The 20,694-nt window shown below is 44.3% G+C and overlaps 1 protein-coding gene across 2 annotated transcripts; it reads right to left on the reverse strand.

Moving 5' to 3' along the window:
- Positions 1-5,242: 5,242 nt before the first annotated feature.
- faxcb (failed axon connections homolog, metaxin like GST domain containing b) lies at positions 5,243-19,071 on the reverse strand. 2 transcript variants are annotated; one of them, XM_068730077.1, is made up of 6 exons: positions 18,623-19,071; positions 15,505-15,640; positions 14,435-14,631; positions 10,747-10,964; positions 9,020-9,136; positions 5,243-8,490 (listed from the first exon to the last, which is right to left on the reverse strand). In XM_068730077.1, exons 1-6 carry the CDS (start codon positions 18,880-18,882, stop codon positions 8,177-8,179), a joined length of 1,242 nt encoding a protein of 413 aa, XP_068586178.1. In that variant the 5' UTR covers positions 18,883-19,071; the 3' UTR covers positions 5,243-8,176. The 2 variants fall into 2 exon arrangements, with proteins under 2 accessions (XP_068586178.1, XP_068586179.1); XM_068730078.1 differs by lacking the exon at positions 18,623-19,071 and adding an exon at positions 17,566-17,644.
- Positions 19,072-20,694: the final 1,623 nt, after the last annotated feature.

Here is a 20,694-nt window from a genome sequence, read left to right on the forward strand (position 1 = left end):
GCAGCTTCATTGAAAATATATTCATTTCAGAAGAACAATATGCATTCTCTTTCCATTTCAAGGTTGACTTTCCCATCTAAATATCTTTTCTATCTATTCTTTCTATCTATTTTTCTTTCATTTGTCCCTTTTATTCCTTTGAGAAATGAACAAACAGACCCCTTCATAATTAATAACACACATAAACGTAGTTAAACGCACACATGGGGCTACAAATTTGCAACCTCAAACTGTGAGAGCTGAACACGATCAAACTGCACACAGTATGTGTTGCACATATATGTTGGCCACATGCCGCCGCTGAGGAAACCAGGAGTTTAGCTAGTTTACCAATTAACAATCTGCGGCCACAGCACTCAAAATTCAACCCGCATGTTAAAAAAAACACAAACAAAACGTACCAAACATATTCAAAAGTTAGAGAGCCTATCTAACCATGTCGTACCTGAGAAGGTGAGGTATCAATAAACATGCTGGAACAGGATAGTTCGGTTTGGAATGAGGTATCGTGGCCGGCAGCTCCCCCTTCAGACCTCTGTGTGCATGACTAATCAATCACAAGCGTCAACTCACAAAAAGCCTCAACCGGAGGTGAACAGGTTAGATCGATTAGCTCCTCTGGTACTTCGCTCCAGCAGGTAGGTATCCTCATACTTTTTCAAAGTTTTTTAACTCTGTTTTTCTCCTTTCTTTGCGTTTCAACCTCTTTTGCAAGACCGTTTTTATTGCCAAATGAATTTATATCAATGTTCAGCTTCCTAATAAATCAATCAATCACAAGAGTACATTGTGTGTGTTTGCTTGTTTTCAGTAACTAGTTAGCAAAGTAGAAATCAGATGAATGGTTTATCCAGCCAGTGAATCTATAAGGGACCATGACAGAGGACAGATACGATGGGTATTATTTGATTTGGGAGTTAAGTCAGCTCTGCCTTGTATTGATTGCCAAAGCAAACACATCGGGGCAGCTGTCAGAGTTCTTACATTTTGTACTGAATCCGGCAGCTGATTGTTTGATCAAAAAACCTTGTGCTGCGGTTATGGGCAGGGCAGAGAGAGAAATGGTCATTGTAGTAATACACTCTGGATGTTAGCCTTTGTCAAAGGATTTCAGTGTCTGAATTGGATAAAATGGGATGGATTTTGGCTTTGTTTTGTGAATGAAAAAAGGCAGATTTTGAGAGATCAAACATTATTCTCAGATTCTTGACTGTATGACTCTGACCTGTTATGCAGCCGTCATGATTTATGGAAACATTGATTAAAACTATTTTTTGTCTGGTTAGAAGCAACTGTGAGAAGTTGTAACAAACTTCTGACAAGCAGTGCTCCGCGTTCACAACATTGGTTGTTACAGGTAAATAAATTTGTGTGTCGTCGGCAAAGCAATGAAATGTGTGCTTTCATTCTTTTAAGAAGCATGTGCACAGAAGAATAAAAGGGATTCAAGTACTGATCCCTGTGGAGCTCCGTATTTGATTTTAGAACATTAAGACACAGTATTCTGTCACTCAGTTTTGACTTTATATGTTTTTTTAATGCATCATCAGCTCAGGAGCCACATACGCATTGGTTTATCTAACATAATTAATTTTGTTTCGGTGAAGCAAAAGACTCACAGGAAGAACCAACATATTATGAGTACTAAAAGGCAGGTGATGGCTTGTGTCCCATGGGAGAGAATAGAGCATCATGGAAAACACACACACACACACACACACACACACACACACACACACACACACACACACACACACACACACACACACACACACACACACACACACACACACACACACATTGGCTTTTATCCTGTGCATGAGCAGGCCAGCCAAAGTCATCTGGAAGCTTCCACATGCCAATGAATAAATAAAGCTTTAATTAGTAAAGAAAACAGCGCCACCTGTTGGTGTTCAACCCTTGTGAACTCAGACCATTATAGGGTGCTGTGGGAAACACCTGAGCCTGCAAAGGCTGAACGTTAAGGGGTTGGCATGGCGCTCATGTGGGTGTGTGAGAGAGGAAGTTTTTTTCATGTGGGCCACCCGTGTAACCATGTGTGTTGTGTGGCTTCCATTTGTAAAGAGGCTTACCGAGCATATGTGTTGGTATTGTGAGATATTGTGTGTGTGTGTGTGTGTGTGTGTGTGTGTGTGTGTGTGTGTGTGTGTGTGTGTGTGTGTTGTGTCCGTGTGCTCCTCGGTGTACGTGTGTGTATGTGACGGGGTCCAACTGCGTGTCCTGGGGCTCACCTGGCAGCGCTGTGCAGATTCTGGGGCCTGAGCAGCTGGCCTGGGGGCTGGTGAGGGTAGGTTTGAGAGGGGTACGGGGGGTCTTCCATGGCCCCTGTCCCACCAGACCCAGACAGTAGGAGGCAGATGGACAGGCCACAGCCACTGCCAGAGGGCCAGAGGGGCCACGGGGCCGAGGGAGAGGGCCAGCCAAGACCAACTGAGCGCACTGACACAAAAAATGGAAAACAAAACACACACATAAACAGTAACAAACAAAATACATGTGAAACACAAAAAGCATTGAATTTTACAGCTTGTAGATACTAATTTTAATCATTTTCCCCATATTTTCTTAATAGCTGAATGTTACATTATATACGCAGAAAGATGTTCACATCTGTTTGCAAGCAATGACAATAGGAGGGAAAAAGTATGTAGTGGTGTTGTTTAAGATGTGTGTGGTGTGCAGTGCATTAAGTTTGTTATGTTGTATTTACATTTTTAGTTGCTAACCCTTACTAACCCTTAATTAAAGGATATCATAATTTTATTACTTGAATTTTATTGTTTCATTGGATCTTATTTTATAGCGCTGGCCATCATTAATGTCGGCTATGATAACTTTGTGTTGTTATTATTAAATATTAAAAGGAACTGCTGAGATCTGGCAAGGTACATTGGCAAAAAGAAGTTTGATACGGCAAGAGACACGAGTCTTCGGAAGAACCCCCAGGTTTGCTGAACTCATTTGGACGAGAAAATGAAAGCTAATAAAAATGATCGCCCCAAACAGCCTGTTGTAAACAACCACAGTTTGACTTCTGACTTTCTTGTTCAAAGTTGTCCTGCTGTGCTTGCTGTAGTTGTGTGTTCCGGTGAAGAATTTATTGGAGACATTTTAATGCACTAAAGTAGTTTACAGGTTGAGTCTGATCGCCCTACACTACTCTTGTGATCCAAGAGCTTCGCAATTATTTTTTGATGACTACATTGTTATCATAAATGATAGAAACCATGACCAAATCAAGCTGACATCCAATCCGTGACGAGTTACAACACTGTCAACAATGCCTTCTGAAGCTGGCCTGAGAATGTCTGGGAACATCAGAGCACAACAGAATACACGCTGTAAGTTACCTGTCAAAGGCGACTAAACTCTGTGAAAGAAATTGGAATCTGTGCCTCTGTATGTGAACTTTCTGCAAAAGCTTTCACAAAACTACTGCAAACTGCTGCGAGGTAACAAGGTGCTGGAACCAAATCCTGATGTTAGCCTATATTTCTAGTCACGCTGCTGACGTGGTGACGTGGTTCTAAGAATGGCAAGTCACTTGGTTGGTAGCTCCACCATTTTGGGTCAGACTGAAATGTCTTGGGTGAATTGCCACAGACATTCATGGTCCCCAGAGAACAAATCATTTCCTCTAGCGCCACTAGGAGTTTGACATTTATGGCTGCGAGTGAAATATCTACACAGCCATTCATGTCCCCCACAGGATGAGTCGGAATCACGTTGAGGATCTTCTCGACGTTTCATCTAGCGGCACCATCAACATGTTAGCACGTTAGCAATTAGCTCAAAGCCCCACTGAACAATAGCTTTGGAGCGGATGAACGAGACCACTAGAAGACAACAGAGAAGGCAGGTGTGTTCTATTAACAAGTCAGGACAGAATAGAAAACACTTCATTGGTATTCAAGACTGCACTGCCCGCATGCTTTTTAACATACGACACACAGATGCTCACGAACACAGATCCGCCAACCATCAAGCCTCTTTCCTAACCGCGCGATTTTAAGCACGCAAAAGAACAAAGATGTTTCTTGATAACAATGCCCAAAAACAACACCATACGGAGGGCTGTTCTGAGGAACAGACAGTCCCAGTGATTTGAAGAGAATATGCTAAGAGTGTGTAGGATTGACACAGAGCTTATTGTGAACATGTATAGGTGGTGGTGGTGGTGGTGGTGGTGGTGGGTGTGGGAGGTAGCCACCGGCTCCAGTAGTCCAGAGAGCCACAGATGCTCCACTGTTTGTGTGTTGACTCTCTGTAATTTGTTTGCTCTAATTTGTTTTGCCGTGCCAGGGGAGTTACGATTTTAATTTTGCTCTGTGTGTGTTTACCCCTCTTTGTGGATCGCTGATCTGTTAAGCATAGAGAGAGGGAGAGAGAGAGAGGGATGGGGAGACAGTCGGTGTGGAGGGTGGGTTGTTCAGAGAGCCAAATTAAAAAAAGGAGCAGTGCAGATTGTTTTAAGCTCTGGCAGCCCCTTCAGGCCCATAGGCCTCGCTCGCAGCCTGCACCTGCTCCGTCCCCCGGGAGCCTGGTTCCTGATCCGTGGCCCTCGCTTCTCCTCCCCGGGCCCCTAGCCCAGCCGCCGCCTCCTCCTCCTCCTCCTCCTCTCCTTTAATTCCTACTTCTATTTTTCTTGTCTGCTCTTTCTCCTCCCAATCAACTTCTCTCCTTTTTCCTTCCCTTCCGCCTCCTCCATCCTCCTCCTCTTAAACTTAAACTCTCCTTCCCTCCCCTCCAAAAAAAACCTCCTGATGCTCCTTTCCTCTTTCCTCCTCCCCGGTGACTCCCATCTACCCCTTCACTCCTCAAAGCTGGCCTCTTCACCCCTTCTCTCCTCTCCACCACCTGCTCCTCCCCTCCTCCTTATCCCTCCTTCTCCTCTTGCTCCTGGTTACTTCCACGTTTTGTTGTGCCTTTTTCTTGCCCTGGCTCAACTTCCTCCCATCCCTCTATTGTTTTTGTTTTTTCTCCTAACATTTCCTCTTCCAGTTCCTGCTCCTCGTCTCCCTCCAGCAGCTGGCAGAGTCTTAATCAGCCCCCCCCTCCGCACCTGAATGATTGCGACTTGTTAGCCTGATTGAAAACACACACAACCACACACGTGAAAAACATTCAGAGATATGACAACATAACACAATCTGTGAGGCTATTATGATTACTAAACCACAGTGCAGAGCTCAATAAAGCAGCGTCATGACATCGACACCCTTTTATTAACCCCAGACACATAATAAGGATGCAAATTAAGCTCACGACGACGGCCCGTTTAAAATTGTCACAGCTACTCTTTATTGAAATCAACCAGTCGCTCCAGTTTATGACTGCACACCCGCAGGTCGTTTGATCAGTCAGTCAGCTCTATACATACAGTATGGTACACTTTGTCACACATACAATATTAACATTACCCCAGGAAGTAATGCTTTGGTAACAAGACATTTAGTTTTAATATGGCTTGATTAAAAGCAGTCCCACTGTATATGATGCCCAGACTGGATGGGGCGACTGAAAAGCGCACAATCCGGGCCGGGGGGGGGGGGGCGACGTGACGGCAGAAGGTTGTCTCTAGAGTCCGAGTATCCGGATCCTCCTGTCACTAACTCACCCATCTATCCAGGCATTTAAAAGGGTCACTTCACCCAAAACTGCACAAAAACACATCTTTACATATCTTCTAGAAGCTCACTGCAGATAGTCTTATTTGGAAGTTGGCATGGCGAACTTGTCAGCAGACACGGCGCAGCATCAGCATTCATTCGGAGTAGAACGTAAGTCCAATATTTACTCCGTTTTTTGCTCTCCACCAACCCCTGAGGGAAATATCTGCCTCTTACGCAGCTAAACGCTCCACTATGGTCACCAACTAGTTACTAACTTTGTCTGCTGCCGTTTGGTGCAGAGCAGGAGGGGCGTACAGTAGGGGGGTTTTTTTTGGTTTTTTTAGAGCTTTGTTGCTGAAAACGCGTGCCTACTGTGTTTAAAAATGAAGCCGACAAGAGCATCGAGAGCAAACCCAAATCCAGAAAGCTGTGGGCTGTTAAAGCACAACAGCAACAATTTCAGGGAATCTGCAGTCGGGTGATAATTCTCTGTGGTTTCATCATTACAAGTGACCCCTTTCACATTACTCAATTGATCCCTTGTTAGTATAAAACGACTGACTATAGCAGCTTTAACAACCGTTTGAATGAGGGGGGGAAAGCATTAAGGATTTGACACCATGGATGGAAAAATCATGGATGGAGGCTGTTTGAAAACCTGTTATTACAGTTTTCATTGGGGGTAAATTCTGCCAAAAAACAATCCCAAATAACAGGAATTATCATGAGCTGAATTTTTCACATTGTCTGTTTTCAATACTGTGAACACAACAAGCACAAATCCATTCACTTTCATTGTATTGAGGCAGAAATCTGCCACACACACGTCTCAAAACCTGGAGGAATAAAACCCAAACTATCTGCATGGCTCAATAACACCAGATTTCTGTAAGAGAGGTTTTTTTTTTATTACTTGGGTGAACTGACTAACCTTAAATCACATCTACTCTATATGCACCACAATCTTTTTACAGCAATCATATTGCCATTACGAGCACTTCCAGCAAGCTTAACGTGACGGACCAAAGCGAAAAATTCCCAGAGACATTTTGGTCCATTTTGTTTTTTACCCAAGGTTTTCTAAACTAGGGGTGTTCAATTCTGTCGATTTTGGTATTCTGACTTTCTCTGCAAAGACTTCATCCACTGCTTCATTGATGACATTCACACCCAGTAAGATTCACATCCTCGCAGCACAATCTGGATCAGAACACTCCGCGTCCTGCATGTACACATCTGTGTTTCCCATTCATTTGGCCTATACTGTTCTCTACCTCCGCAGCAGATTGAAATAAGGTGAAAATAAATTTCCACTAGTGCAAAACAACATCTCTCTTTGAGAGCAGTAAGAAAACAAATATGAACAAAAAAATATATATATATATTTGACACATGAGATCATATAGAAACAATAATAAAGTGGCACTGATAATAAATTATATCACAACAACAAAGAAACGTTGCAGACTATTCTCACCCATGTATTTAGTGAAAGAACTAAGGCTGAGTTGTTGCTGGGCTGTGCACATCACACCTGCACACAGACGGACAGGTTACCTGTGAATGGGAACCACAACGTTAAAGTTTGGGACTGTAGGGGAATTATTTACTGTGTAAAAAGGGCCGCAGGTCCTCAGGGTGGAATGACCTTGGTGTTCCGGAATAAAGAAGGCATCAGGCTGACTGCTGACTCCACCTAGTGGTCAAAAATACAAATTGCTAATTTCCCCAAAAAACAAAAAGACGTTCAAATGAATGATCAAAAGCACCAAATTACCCAATAACAAAGTGCAAGCAAATAATGATTAAGAAGAGAGAAGTCAGGATAATAACTGGTAAATGAAATGAGCACAAATCTGCCCCTCTTTCCCTCTGACTTCTATCCCACAGGACTACGAGTGCACCTACATGGACGTGGTCTTATGGAGACATACATTTTGATACAGATTCTTCCCACACACGGTAGCATAAAGGAAACGACACGAGGGATCAATCTAGACTAGAGAACGAACAGGCGCCCCGGTGTCGTCTGCGTCTCCTCTCCTCAGCACGCGGATGGTTAACAGCCGAAGACACAGCAGCTGTTCCTTTCAGCCACATGATCGATCTCCACCTGTTTCGAACGGGGGTTTCGCGCGTTAAGACACGTGGCGGAGTGGTGATTAGTTGCATCGTTTCATAGCAAGTGAAGTGCCACCTGCCGCGTCTGCGCCTCTCTTCTATCGTCGCCGCACCTTTCCGCGGAAATGTATCCTTCGCGTTCACACCGGCTCCTGCATCTTGGGACGAGACAAATAAGGCAAAGAGAAACTGCCACGGGGGACAGTTCTGATGTCACAGGAGGGAGGGCAGACCACACAGTAGCATGTGTATTATGAGGTTCAGTTTGTATGCTCTGCATATGAACACCCAGTCTGTCCATCGGGAAGGTGTATTGTTGTGGGTTCTGGAGGTGGAGGAGCTGGACTTCAGCTGTGAGAGCTGCTCTCTGGCAAACCTGTCCAGACCGCCACATTTTCAGCCGATCACGACCGTTCTCCAGGTCAAACCTCCAGGTCGGGAATCAGCTCCTCCTTAAGCTGAGTGTCATTGTCGGATCCCGTGCCCATGTCCGAGTCAAAGAGCGAGTGGTCAGAGTCGGGGGAGTGCGTGTGCGTGCGTCCGGCCGAGTGGCCGCTGGCGTCGCTGTCGTCCAGAGTGTCGGTCCGGGAGAAGAGGCCAAAGTCCAGCAGGCCTGTAGGGGAGACGCTGCTGTCGCTGTCTCCGTCGTAATAAAGATCCTCCACATCCACGAACCACTCGGGCCAGAACCTCCTCCGCATCCGCTCGCAGAACATGGCCAGGTTGATCAGCTCTCCTGCGAAGACATCACAGCGGGTTTCACATGCGCGCGCCTTTACAGGTTCAGTTAGCACCAGCAGGAGGTAGCACTGGTGCTGACTGACATCGTGAGGCTGATACGATACATCTGGGATACTTCATGTTTTGTGTTAATCTCTTCATTATGAGGCCTTTCATCAGAAATGATGCATCAAAACAACAACGGAGAACCTTCGTTTGTGACATTACAAGCTCTGATTTTGCTCTCTGGAAAGATAAGAGACTCAAGTGTGCCCCACTCATGTGCAAGATGTGAAAGCAACAATCAAAGCCTGTGTCAGCAGCACTGCATTGCAGTAAAATATGACTGCCATCTAGTGGCTGGAACAGACAACTACGTCTATGACAAACCAGCAAGGGAAACTGTAAATAACAATGTAAACTATGCAATACAGGGTGATAACAGAGCTCTAACTAAAGCATCAGTATCTTCAGTGAATATGCAATGATTTACTTCATTATTAGAATATTCTGTTCCACTCCGAGTACTTCGCAGATCCACTTACCTTTGATGAGCTGCTCTGGTCGTGTCCCAGGCAGAGTCCACATAGCTTGGGCTAGATGTCCAAACACCGTGGCATCTAATGTCGACATTTTAGAGCCCATGAAGTACTTCTTGTCTCCTACAGGACAAAGAACATACAGCTATTCCACGTTGTGACGCAGAGACATTTTCAGTTTTCAGTATGGAAATAAACAAGGTAATGATGGTTAATTAAGCGATAAAACCCTTAACAACTGTTTATCCATTACCTTTATTCATTACTTTTAGTTGGCAATAAATGAGAAATCTTTGGTTGATGCAATATGGTGTTTGTCTTAAGTCTGTTGTCTCTTTTATGTGAAGTTTTTTATTTGTGTTTTTATATGGTGTTTGTGTGAAACTTTTACTCTGCCATCTTGGCCAGCGCCCCCCCGAGTAAATGAGACACAAAATGTCAATAGGATTGTCCTGGATAAATAAAGGGTAAATAATATTAATAATATTGAAAATAGCTAACTATTTCAACTGTTTTTAAATATACTTTAAAATAAACTTGTTTCATCTTGAAGCTGGCAGACCTGCACTTTTGTCAGTATCAACAGATTTTAGATTTACACTTCTGGTGCTTGAGTCTGGAAAACATCAACTGAGAAGCTGAGTGTACTGATGGCGCTTTAACTCTCGGAGTATCCGTTTTCCGTTTTACAACGAGTGGTCGTTCGTTGAAATGGCACAAACAGATCGATGCAAATCACTTTTCTCTCCACTCGTTGTTTCCGTCTGAAGACTGATATTGTATCTCTGTTTGCTGACACCCAGAACTTTCCCGTCTCCTCGATACCTCACTGAAGTACAAACAGGAAGCCAATGACAGATATATTTTTGTTTTGACGTATACGAATGAATCTTTGGTATTTTGTCTGCGAAGGAAATAAACTACAGTTTACATGCTGCTTAATTCCAGGACAGATATTTATTGATATTATGAAGCATGCCTTGTCATCCAAGGATATATCACTGTGCATATGTATTCTGAATTAATGTGTCAGGCTCTATTAGTCATTATTACTAATACTTCGTTAGGCCACATTAGCCTGCCAGAGCTATCCAAGTATGTTGTGGCCATTATCGCCTCGCGGTGCTCTAACAAATGAGCTTGATACAAATGTCATTGCCGTCAACATGAAAATACTTCCTGTGCCCGACTAATTTATCTTTGAGCTGTCACTGTTATTTACTTTGGATTTCATGCAAACTAAGTTTCTGAATCCATTAGAGACTATCCAGTTCTTTTTAGAAAAAGAACAGGACTCTTCCTACTAATGGCTAGAGATTTGTCACAGCTACTCTTTATTGAAATCAACCAGTCGCTCCAGTTTATGACTGCACACCCGCAGGTCGTTTGATCAGTCAGTCAGCTCTATACATACAGTATGGTACACTTTGTCACACATACAATATTAACATTACCCCAGGAAGTAATGCTTTGATAACAACACATTTAGTTTTAATATGGCTTGATTAAAAGCAGTCCCACTGTATATGATGCCCAGACTGGATGAGGCGACTGAAAAGCGCACAATCCGGGCCGGGGGGGGGGGGGGGGGGGGGGGGGGCGACGTGACGGCAGAAGGTTGTCTCTAGAGTCCGAGTATCCTGACCCCCCCCCCCACACACACACACACACACACACACACACACACACACACACACACACACACACACACACACACACAGCCCTTGTCCTACCCAACAGCGTGGCCAGCGTCCTCATGTCCTTCTCCATCAGTGCGTAGACCTCCTCCTTAGAGAAGCGTCCGATGCCATGGCCGTACATCTCCCTGCGCACCATGCTGCCGTTCAGGTGGCTCAGCAGCCACTTCAGCGTGTCGCTCAGGGGGCCGCTCATCGCCAGCAGCTTCTGAGTTTCCTCCAGGTTGTCCACCCACTGACAGTAGGCTATCGTCCTGACAAGACAAGACGAGACGGCGTTAACGTCGCGCGCGCCGGTTTTCCTAATCGCGTCATGGGTCTGCCACTTTCTGTTGAATCATTTTGCATCAGAAAAAACTATTTCCAAACTGACAAAGGGTTATCACACTCAGCAAACACACAATCTCAGAGGTATCAGGGTCACACCGCTGAGGGAGAGAAGTGGCTGCCATCAAAGACGCTACACCTTCTGATAGCCTTACAGCATCAGGAATGGAACATGCAGCGCAGTACGGCGGTGTCAACAACAAGACTTTTTCATCGGAGGTTCAGCTCCTGTGTCCTGCTAGCGTCGAAGCTTTATGGCCTTTGACGATACACTTTTCCTAATCAATAAAAGTGCACCGCCACTTCAGTCCCACCGGCCATTTATCAGCCGCGCTGCTTTCAACTCTCTGCTCAGGACGCGACATCATATATCCAAACTGCCAGGCTGCTGCTGTGGAGCTCGGAGTCCGTCGCTGCCTCTCCTCCAGTAAATAAGGTTAGAGGAGGAGAGGCGACTGTGTGCAACGCATCCCAGAAAACCCATTACAGATTTTGGATTTAAAAACAACACTTTTTGCTGCATTGCATGGCCTTCTTTGTTGAGTCATTCAGATCCCCCCCCCCCCCCTCACTCGTGTTAAAATCTTTTCAAAAGAAGGAAGCCTGGGCAGCTACATCAGCCGTGCTGACGTCAAGTAGAGATTTGTCTCACAGCAGCAGACAGACGGATCAAGTCTGTGTGTGCAAACAAGCCTCTCTAGCTCGGCTTCCACTTATCTACATCTGCTCTTTTGTGACTACAGATTAAATAAAGTGAGCCATTAGGAGACCGTTGTTTTACTTGCATTCATCTCGTTAACACACCGAACGAAAGGAGGAACTGTCTCTGATATTTGGTACAGTAAACGTGGACTCTGCCCTCTGTTGATGTGTTTTCCAGCCAAAGCTGCTTAAACACTAACAAGATTAAGCCGCTATAGCCTTACACACTTGCACTTTCTCGACACCACCTCATTGGAAAGACGGAGTGAGCTTCTCTCGCAGCTCGTCTGAAAGCGTTGGAAGCCCGGTGTCACACCTCTGCTGGTAGCGGCTAACCCCTGAGCCGGGATACGACCGTAAAGGGGCCTCTGTCTCCAGCCTGCAGCGCTCTGGATCACTCTAGATGACTAGTCGCTCAATGGAAATTGAATTAAAGCGTCCGACATTACATCTGGGAGTGGTGACTGTCCAGGGGCCATAAATGACTTCCTGTTACAGTATCTGCTGTCCCAAGAGGATAAACGGTCCTTTGTTTCAAGATTTGGAAAAACCCCGCTTAGCAGATTAAAACATCAAAACAAGATTTAGCCGTTCAGTTTGAGCTGGGGTTAGACAGCGGATGCAAGAAGACTGTTTTTTTGGTCCTTACGGCACTTTACTATTGCAGTCAGTGGGTTTTTCCCACTTATGGTAGTGATTTAAGAGATAATGATTAATAGTTCAATTGGTTCCTACTGGACACTTAGTAAAACTCATAAAATCATTAGCAGAGCTAAAATACTATTTAGGTTTAAAAAAAAAAAACATATTATACCAACCAATTATGTATTTATTGAACTGAAAAAAATGAACCAAAATGAATTAAAAAATTGCTTGTATTGATTACTTTAGCCACTGGAGCAGTGGAAGAAACTGTACCAAATATCTCACCTAATATCACGCGTCAGATACACATCCAGCAGAAACATAGCAACATTAGCATTCATTTGGAGTTCACCTGATGAATTCAGTATGTTCTGCCCGTTTAGCTCCGTTTTTTGGTTTCTATCAACCCCTTAAAAAGAATGTGGGTCTTTATAGCTGCTAAGTTCTCCACCATGTCCACCAGATAGTCGCTAATGTGGCCTGTGTGCCGTTTGGAGCCGGGGCAGGAAACGTTGAGTGGATTTATTAAATAAGAGCTGCATGCTGCTGCTGCTGCTGCATGCTGCTGCTGCTGCTAGACACACGGCTGATGAGAGAGCTCGTAAAACCAATAAAAGGAGCTTAAAGAGGATAAAATGTGAAAGGTTCACTACAAGTGACCCACAGCCATTACACAAAGTCATGTGATCCATTGTTAACATAAAACATATTGATTAGTGCAGCTTTAAGAGAACGGTTAAAAATAGAATACATTTTTTTTTTTTAAAAGGCTAATTGACTCTTCTTGACTATTAATTCTAACAAACTAATAATTCTTGCTTTGATATGAATGGCATATAAAGCATAAAGCACAGTTTCCTGTCATCTTATCTTCAGAGCAGCATCAACCAGACGGGTTTGTGGGAAACGGTGCGTATGAGCTCACCGTCAGTCGATGCTGCTGGCCAGCTGCTCGGTAGCCCTTCAATGAGCAACCCAGCCGCCACATTGCCCTTCCCTGACATAAATAATTCAATCAATATGTGGGTCTAAACATGGCACAGGGCGTGTGGAGGAGCAGAGAAAAGACAGCAAGGAGGAGAGGATGTCGGTTACATGCATGGCCTCTGTAGCTTTGGAGAAATGTTATGGAATTCCCTTTTTACAGCACACAAAAGGTGTGATCTCCTATATTTGACACAATTCCGATATTTCTTAACACATTGAACTGTGTTACACATGTCACATCCTCATCTTTCTTTACAGATGGAAACCTTTCAATGGTCTGGAGGTGAAGACTAAGATCCACAGGTTCAGTTGAAAATGTGTCCTGACATTATAAAATAGAGGAGAATAGGGCACATCGCCCTGGATCAAACAGTGCATGTGTGTGTGTGTGTGTGTGTGTGTGTGTGTGTGTGTGTGTGTGTGTGTGTGTGTGTGTGTGTGTGTGTGCGCGCATGTGTGAGGGGGGGATAGGGAAAGATGGATAGCACTTTTAGGTAATGGAAAACACTCAGAGCCTCTGTGGAGGGCGTGGGAGGAGTGGTAAATGATTTCCTAGCAGCAGCATGTTTCTCACCCAGAGGTACTGGAGTGACTCACCACAGCGAAGGACGGCAGCTAACACAATGCGTGGTGGTGAGGATAGAGTCGTCTGGCCCGGGAGGCTGCATAAATAAAGCTTAGAAATTAAAAGATCCGAGTGGGTCGTTTTTTTAGCGTTACAAATCAATCGCTCTTTTTCAATGAGATCTGTGCAGATGGTTCCTGATACTGTTTAACATTGAGTTTAAGTGTTGAAATAAGTATTTAAATATGACTATATAAAAATAAATGTACTATGTTCAAGCAAGGAAATGCATCATTTTAGCCCTGAAGCACAACAGATGCATCGAGATACAGAAAAGTCGTAGTATTCTGCCTTTAGAATGAGCTACGCGTTGCTTTATAGTTGGATTTTTCCATTCGAGTCACTGGAGGCAGAAAGAATTCTAGTTTCTAACAGGTTTCCAAAGACACAGTTGTCACTTGTCCCACACGACATACTCTCTGGGTATGAGCTCCCTACCAGTACAGGTGTTCCTCCACCATCTTGGTGACAGCTCGGGACACGGCTCGCTCCTGCGGGGTGAGGTTATTGTTGAGGTTGACGCCCAGCTTCTCCTCCAGGAAGTCCACGATGAACTCTGACCCCGACGCCTGCTCGTGGTTGTACTCGATCCAGGGCATCTTACCCTGCGGCGACAGCTTCCCGTCAAAGTAGTTCTGCAGAGAGAAACGGCCTCATGTGAGAATATGTAGAATTCTACGTACACGTCCTGGACAAAAACAGCATGTTACTGTCGACCGACAAGCTCATTTTTAACACAACGTGATCTTTCACAAGGAATACTACTCAAGTTGTGTTACATCTTCCGGAGCTCTGGAGACACGTTATCATCAATGTTATCTCAGCTTGGGCTTGAACACTGCAAATGTATAACAGAGAAAGGGTCTACTGTAAGATGCTATCGAGTTGCATTATGGGAATTGTAGGATCTAATGTTTCTGTAGCTTATTAGCTAGGATTGGCCTGCTGCACACATTTTGACCATTTTCTTTCAAACCAGTCAACTTTGTGGAAGTGCGTTACACAATATTGCTACACAATTTTAGCTTACTATAATGATAAATTACTGGACATTATCTGTTCATGCCCCTAAAAAAGGTATTCAGATAAAACCATCTGAGAAGGAGGAATAAAAAAAAAAAAAAAAAAAATCACACTTTTAAACTGCAAACATGTGCAACCCGGTGACGAAATGTAGAAAAAGTCTTATTTTCAAGGGGTCAAAAGCCAAATAGTTTAGGAACCAATCGGTCAACTCAGTGGTTCAACATGTGTCTCTAAAAGAAAGCAGGCAACAATCATCAGTACGTTCTTTTAACATTGGAAGAACTCGTCAGTGAGCGTGAGCAGCCGTGTCTGAAGAGGCGACTGGCGACAGGCTACCTGCAACAGCAACGCGAGCTTCACCAACAGAAAACAAAAGGCTGTTTGATTAGCAAGGTGATCTCTGGGAAGTGCAGTGCACAGACACCGCGACAAAGAGCACAACAGAGCCGCGCTGAACTCCGAGACATTCTGCTGAGCGTCACCTGGTAGGGAAGGTCCACCATGCGCAGGTACGTCTCTATCTTGAGGCAGAAGGGTGAGAGGCTGGGAACGCCATTCTTTGGCCTGGAGAACTGGTGGAGGATGATGGCATCTTTAGAGTCCAGCTGCTGCTCCTTCCTACGCAGACGGAGAACACAATATCTGTAGTGAGTCAACTAATCTACTTAAGCTTATGCTCCCACAACTGTTTGAAATGCCTATTGTATAAAATATCTCAATATAATTAGTCTGTATTTGGTTTTTTTAACATATTCTACTATATTTCAATTTTAAATCCATGGTGTCAAACAAAACTTGTATTTATCTGCGGTCCCCAAAGCCACCTGAAATAAAAAAAGAGGGTTTAATGTGACAACAATATTTGCTTTTGAGTCATTTTTGATTGACAATAAGCAGAATGCAAATGCGCTTCACTCCAAAGCCGTGCGTTTGATGCTGCGATGGATCGTCCCACTCTGTTTTTAGAAATAACCTGCAGCAAATAGCTGATTCTTCAGGGTCGACATCTTTAACCCCGCTGTGTAGACACCAGCGGGAACAACAGTACAGAGAGCGTACAAACTTCAGTAATCATTCTCAGTCACATTGTCACTAAGCTGAGATGTAACCGGTGTCACTACCTGCTTTCTAGGTCAGCCGGTGCTGTGAGATGAATACCGAACAGAACTCAGCATCTTGCTGTTCAGTGTCAGCGCTCCAACAAACCTTCCTGGGAGGAAACGGTCACACCTGTAGTTTATTATAGCAGCAAGTCCCTGTGTCCCTGAGCTCTCAACCAGCCACCGACACGCTCTTTCATCTTCAGAGACGACGGCGGCTTCACTCCTTTAACTTTTCAAACTCAAGCTTTGTGTAGATCTACATGTTGTTGTCCCGAGTTAACTCCATGAAGAATGAAATCCATTCTGTTGATCTGTAACGCTCAGTTCAATTACGGGTTGTTTTATGATTTCAGTCTTTTATCTCTCATCTTGTCATGTAAATATGAGCTCCCATGTTTACAACACTGCTGGACATTTCCCATCCCTCATGCCTGCAGCCTGAACACAATCACCAGCTATTCTCCTCATGCTCTTTTATCTGGCTGGGTTCCCTGGACTGCTGTAGATCAGTTGTCCCCGTAACAATTTTGCCAATATGCATGTTATGTGAATAGATGTCAGTGCTGTATCATTATCACCAGGCCAATAACAACACTTGGCGAGCAATGTTTAATTCAGATCTAAGAGGACATTGTCTCGTTTGGAATAAAAAAAAAAAAAAAGAATAAAATCATTTGAGATCAGATAAAAACAACAACACTGATATCATGTATTAAATAATAATATGAATAATACAATCAGTTGCCATTTTAATATATATATATATATATATATATATATATATATTCATTTTTATTTGATAAATTTGGATGTATATACAAACTTGGTATTCATGCACAAGATTACCTTTATTTTAAAATATCGACGTTGCTCTTACTTTAACGGTAACATGAATGTTACAAAACACACCATGGATGCTTATAGTGCAGAATCTCTGTTAGCTAGCTAGCTAGCTAGTGCTAGAGCAAGCTAATAGTGCTATAACGTTATTATCGGAATATAAAGTCAGCTAGTTAGATGATGATACGTCTCTCATCATTGGTCAGATATTATATCATTGTGTTAGATGATGATGCACAGCTTAGACGCCTAATGCGGGGGCTTCTGACCCCATATTAGGGATATTAATGGATCTGTATAACACGACACAACAGCATGCTAAAGCCTCTAACATTAGCATGAAGTAAAAAACATTAGCTTATTTGTGCTGTAACATGATTAGGTAACAACTGACTGAACCTGACTGAGCTGTGCAAACCGCCTCTGTTTAAAGATGAAAATGTTTGTGAAGAACTTTTCGGCAAACATATATTCACACATAACGCATACAGCAATGGCTTCAATACTTGTACATATATGTTTATGATCATTGTGGCAGATGTAGCTTTTGTCGATTAACTGCAGGGCTGTTAGGCTGCGTTAGTTTTTAGCTAGGTGTACCTCATAAACTGGTAACTGACCACAGTGTGCTAAGTCTATGGCCTGTACAGCTGTGCCTGAATGTGTCGCTGTCCATCGTCCCGTGGTGCTGAAACCGATCCGAGTCCCTAACGTCGCTGTCCACGGTCACGTGGTGCTGAACCCGTTCCAACATCTCATCTTTGTTCGCTCGTGCCTCATCTGTCGTTTCGCGTCCTATCCTTCTTCTATGCCCTCTGTCTACTTAAATGCTGCTGCTTAAAGAGCTCCCTCCGAACATTAGGGGGTCTCCCGTGGAGGGAATGCGACCCCCCCCCCACGGTGCCAACAACACACACGTCACATGGCACGAGCAGACGATGCCGGCGGGCTGCGGGGTCCGGCCTCAGCAGCCCGCACGTGACAACGTTTTCTACAAGGTTACACAGATTATGACAGAGGGGGGGTGGAGTGAAAGTACACACTACCAGGCCACTGTTACAGGATGTACTTAGTGCCTGGCACGGGCCTGGCCAAAAATAATGAATACCCCCCCCCCCCCCATTGACAGGCACTCCCTGCACTAACAACAATAGCCCCTTGATAATCACTTATCCATCTAAGGGACCGATCACATCTCATTCGTTAACGTAGGCGTGTTGTCCTTGCGTGTTTTTTTTTAGGCGGAGTTCATAAAAGGTCGGTCGGACTCCGCAGCGCCCGAGGAGCGCTTCGTACATACACGCTCAGGTGCCGACGGTTGCCGGCGCGGGAGCGGGCACACGAGCGGACGCGTGACTCGTTTATTATTTATTTGATTTTTTTTTGTTTTGTTGTATTTCTCTCCATCTAGCGTCGTGTCCTTGGGAGGAGGAAAACAGGGGGCGGCTAAAACCTCAGCAACCACCGCGAGATCTGCACAGGAATGACATCCTATGGAAGGAGTCCCGTCTCCATTCATGGTTTTTATCACGCCCGGCGGCCAATGATACCGATAAGTCACCGTCTGCAGGTGGCATACACAGACCCGCGCAGCTCTGAGGATTAAATGAAAAGAAGTGGTGGTGATGAAGAGACGAGGCATGCTGTGCGTCCTTACCTGATGGCTAGCAGCTCATGCAGTAGGTAGGCTGCAGCAGCCAGCAGGGCCCCCCCGGTGATGTACAGGGTCTTCTTCCACCAGGAGTCCGAGCCCAGCGCCGACATAATGCCCCCGTAGTCCTGTAAGGGGACGGCGATGATATAGCCATACAGAGACTGCTGCTGCTCGGAGCCGCACAGCCCGAGCGGCAGGCTGTGATTCCGCCCGAGCTCAACCACACACGGCCGGGAAGAGGCAAAGCCAGCAGCCCAGTACATCCTCCCTAACCCCCTCGGTTACAGCCACCCCGTTTCCTCCCTGCTGCGGTCCCCGTTAGGCTTCATCTAAACGCCCGGCGGGTTGTCTACGGCATGGCGGCGGCGCGTGGCTAATATTTCTCCAGAAAAACCAGAAGGTGTAAACATCTCGGCTCGCCCTCCCCAGGATGACGCTCTGCGCCCAGTCCGCTTTCCTTTGCGGGGTTTAGAAAGTTGTGTCAAGAGCAACAGAGATACAACAGCTTGACTTCCGGTTACAAATTTCAAAACAAAATGTCACTGTTGCGGGCTGTACAGTCACGTTATTTGGATGACTTGTAAAATAATAATAATCATAATCATCATGATTATAATAATAATAATCATAAAATTGTAGACTTTCAATTACATTTTCAATGAAAACGTATTTGAACATTAACTTTTACAGTGACTAATCTTAGCGCAATCAAAACTGCAATAAACAATTATTTTAATTAGCAATTAATTTGAATATTATTTCAAATAATTTAACTGTAAATGTTATACAGTTCAAACTGATTGTTTGGACTGAGAAATGCTGTTTATTTATTTTAGCAAACTTAAACTACCAGGTTTATTGTTTTGCCTTTTCCAAAACAGTCTACATATATATTAAGTGTTAAATATCCACATATTAATCTGCTCCATCTTTCAGTATCTGTAGGTCTTCGCTCAGCTATCTTGGTCTCAACAAACATTGTGGCATATTTGAGCACAAAAGTCATTCGTATAAATCAACCTGATAGAAATGAAACAAAGAGGAGATCTGATTAATGTTCTACAAAGTGCTACTACAAGGAGCTCCGAACATAATTTTAGGATTACATTTATCACTAGTAACAGCCAATTATTCGAGGTAAACGGGTTGAGCGTAATACTCTTATTTTCACGGTGAACTCGAGCAACATCCGGTGTTAATTTGTGTTACTGTGGTAACTTGACGCAGCCGGCCTATCATCCGCTCCAGTGGAGGAGACGAGCCTCCGCATCCCAGTGAAACCAGCGGCTCAGCGTGAAGAACACAATGACAACACTGACTGACTAAGTGCCCGTAGGATACTTATGTAAGAAATGTAACGAACTGGCTGCAGCCTTCTCGAAAGTCCACTGATATATTCTTCGCCTACAGGATATCTGCTGTAGCTTGTGGAGTTTATTTGTTTAGGATTAAAATTCACAAAACTCACTTCACATGGGCTATAAATAGAGTGTATAGTCGCATTCGCAAGTATTCTAATCTTATTGCAGTATACTGTATATGCTTCAATAAAAAGCGGGTTTATTTACAAACACATTATGAGCAAGAAGTTAATGTAAACATGTAAAAAACAAAAAAAATAACGGATGCGTACAGGCGGAATGGAAAGTCTACTCACTCTGGAACAACCTCGGAAGTGTAAGAAGACATTCATCTTGACGGAGAACTCCACCGGCTGCTCTTTGAACCTGTTCGTGGAGCATGCCGAGAGGTGGTTGCGGATCGAACGGCTTCCACAAAAGACGATTTCGTGAAGTCGTTGTGATACCAGTCAAATTCCCGTCTCCTTCCGGTCAACGGGTGACAAACCTGCCCGGCTCGATAAGAGCAGCAGGTGTTTCAGCAGAACAAGGACGTACTGACGACGTGCATTTTAATCCGAAGCCCGGTGATGGACTTTAAAAAGTCCTCGCTGCAGCCATTGGCTACTGCGAAGTTAGGCGCGCACTCCCGCGGCTTTAGGGAGCGCGCGTTAAATCAGGATTGTTTGTTATTGTAGTCAGCTGAACTTCTGTGGGAAGAGTAGTCCTCCGCAG

Source organism: Cebidichthys violaceus, unplaced genomic scaffold, assembly GCF_023349555.1.
Source record: "Cebidichthys violaceus isolate CVI_PGR_0920_01 unplaced genomic scaffold, fCebVio1.0.p SCAF_49, whole genome shotgun sequence".
In the NCBI taxonomy this organism is placed as follows: Eukaryota; Metazoa; Chordata; class Actinopteri; order Perciformes; family Stichaeidae; genus Cebidichthys; species Cebidichthys violaceus.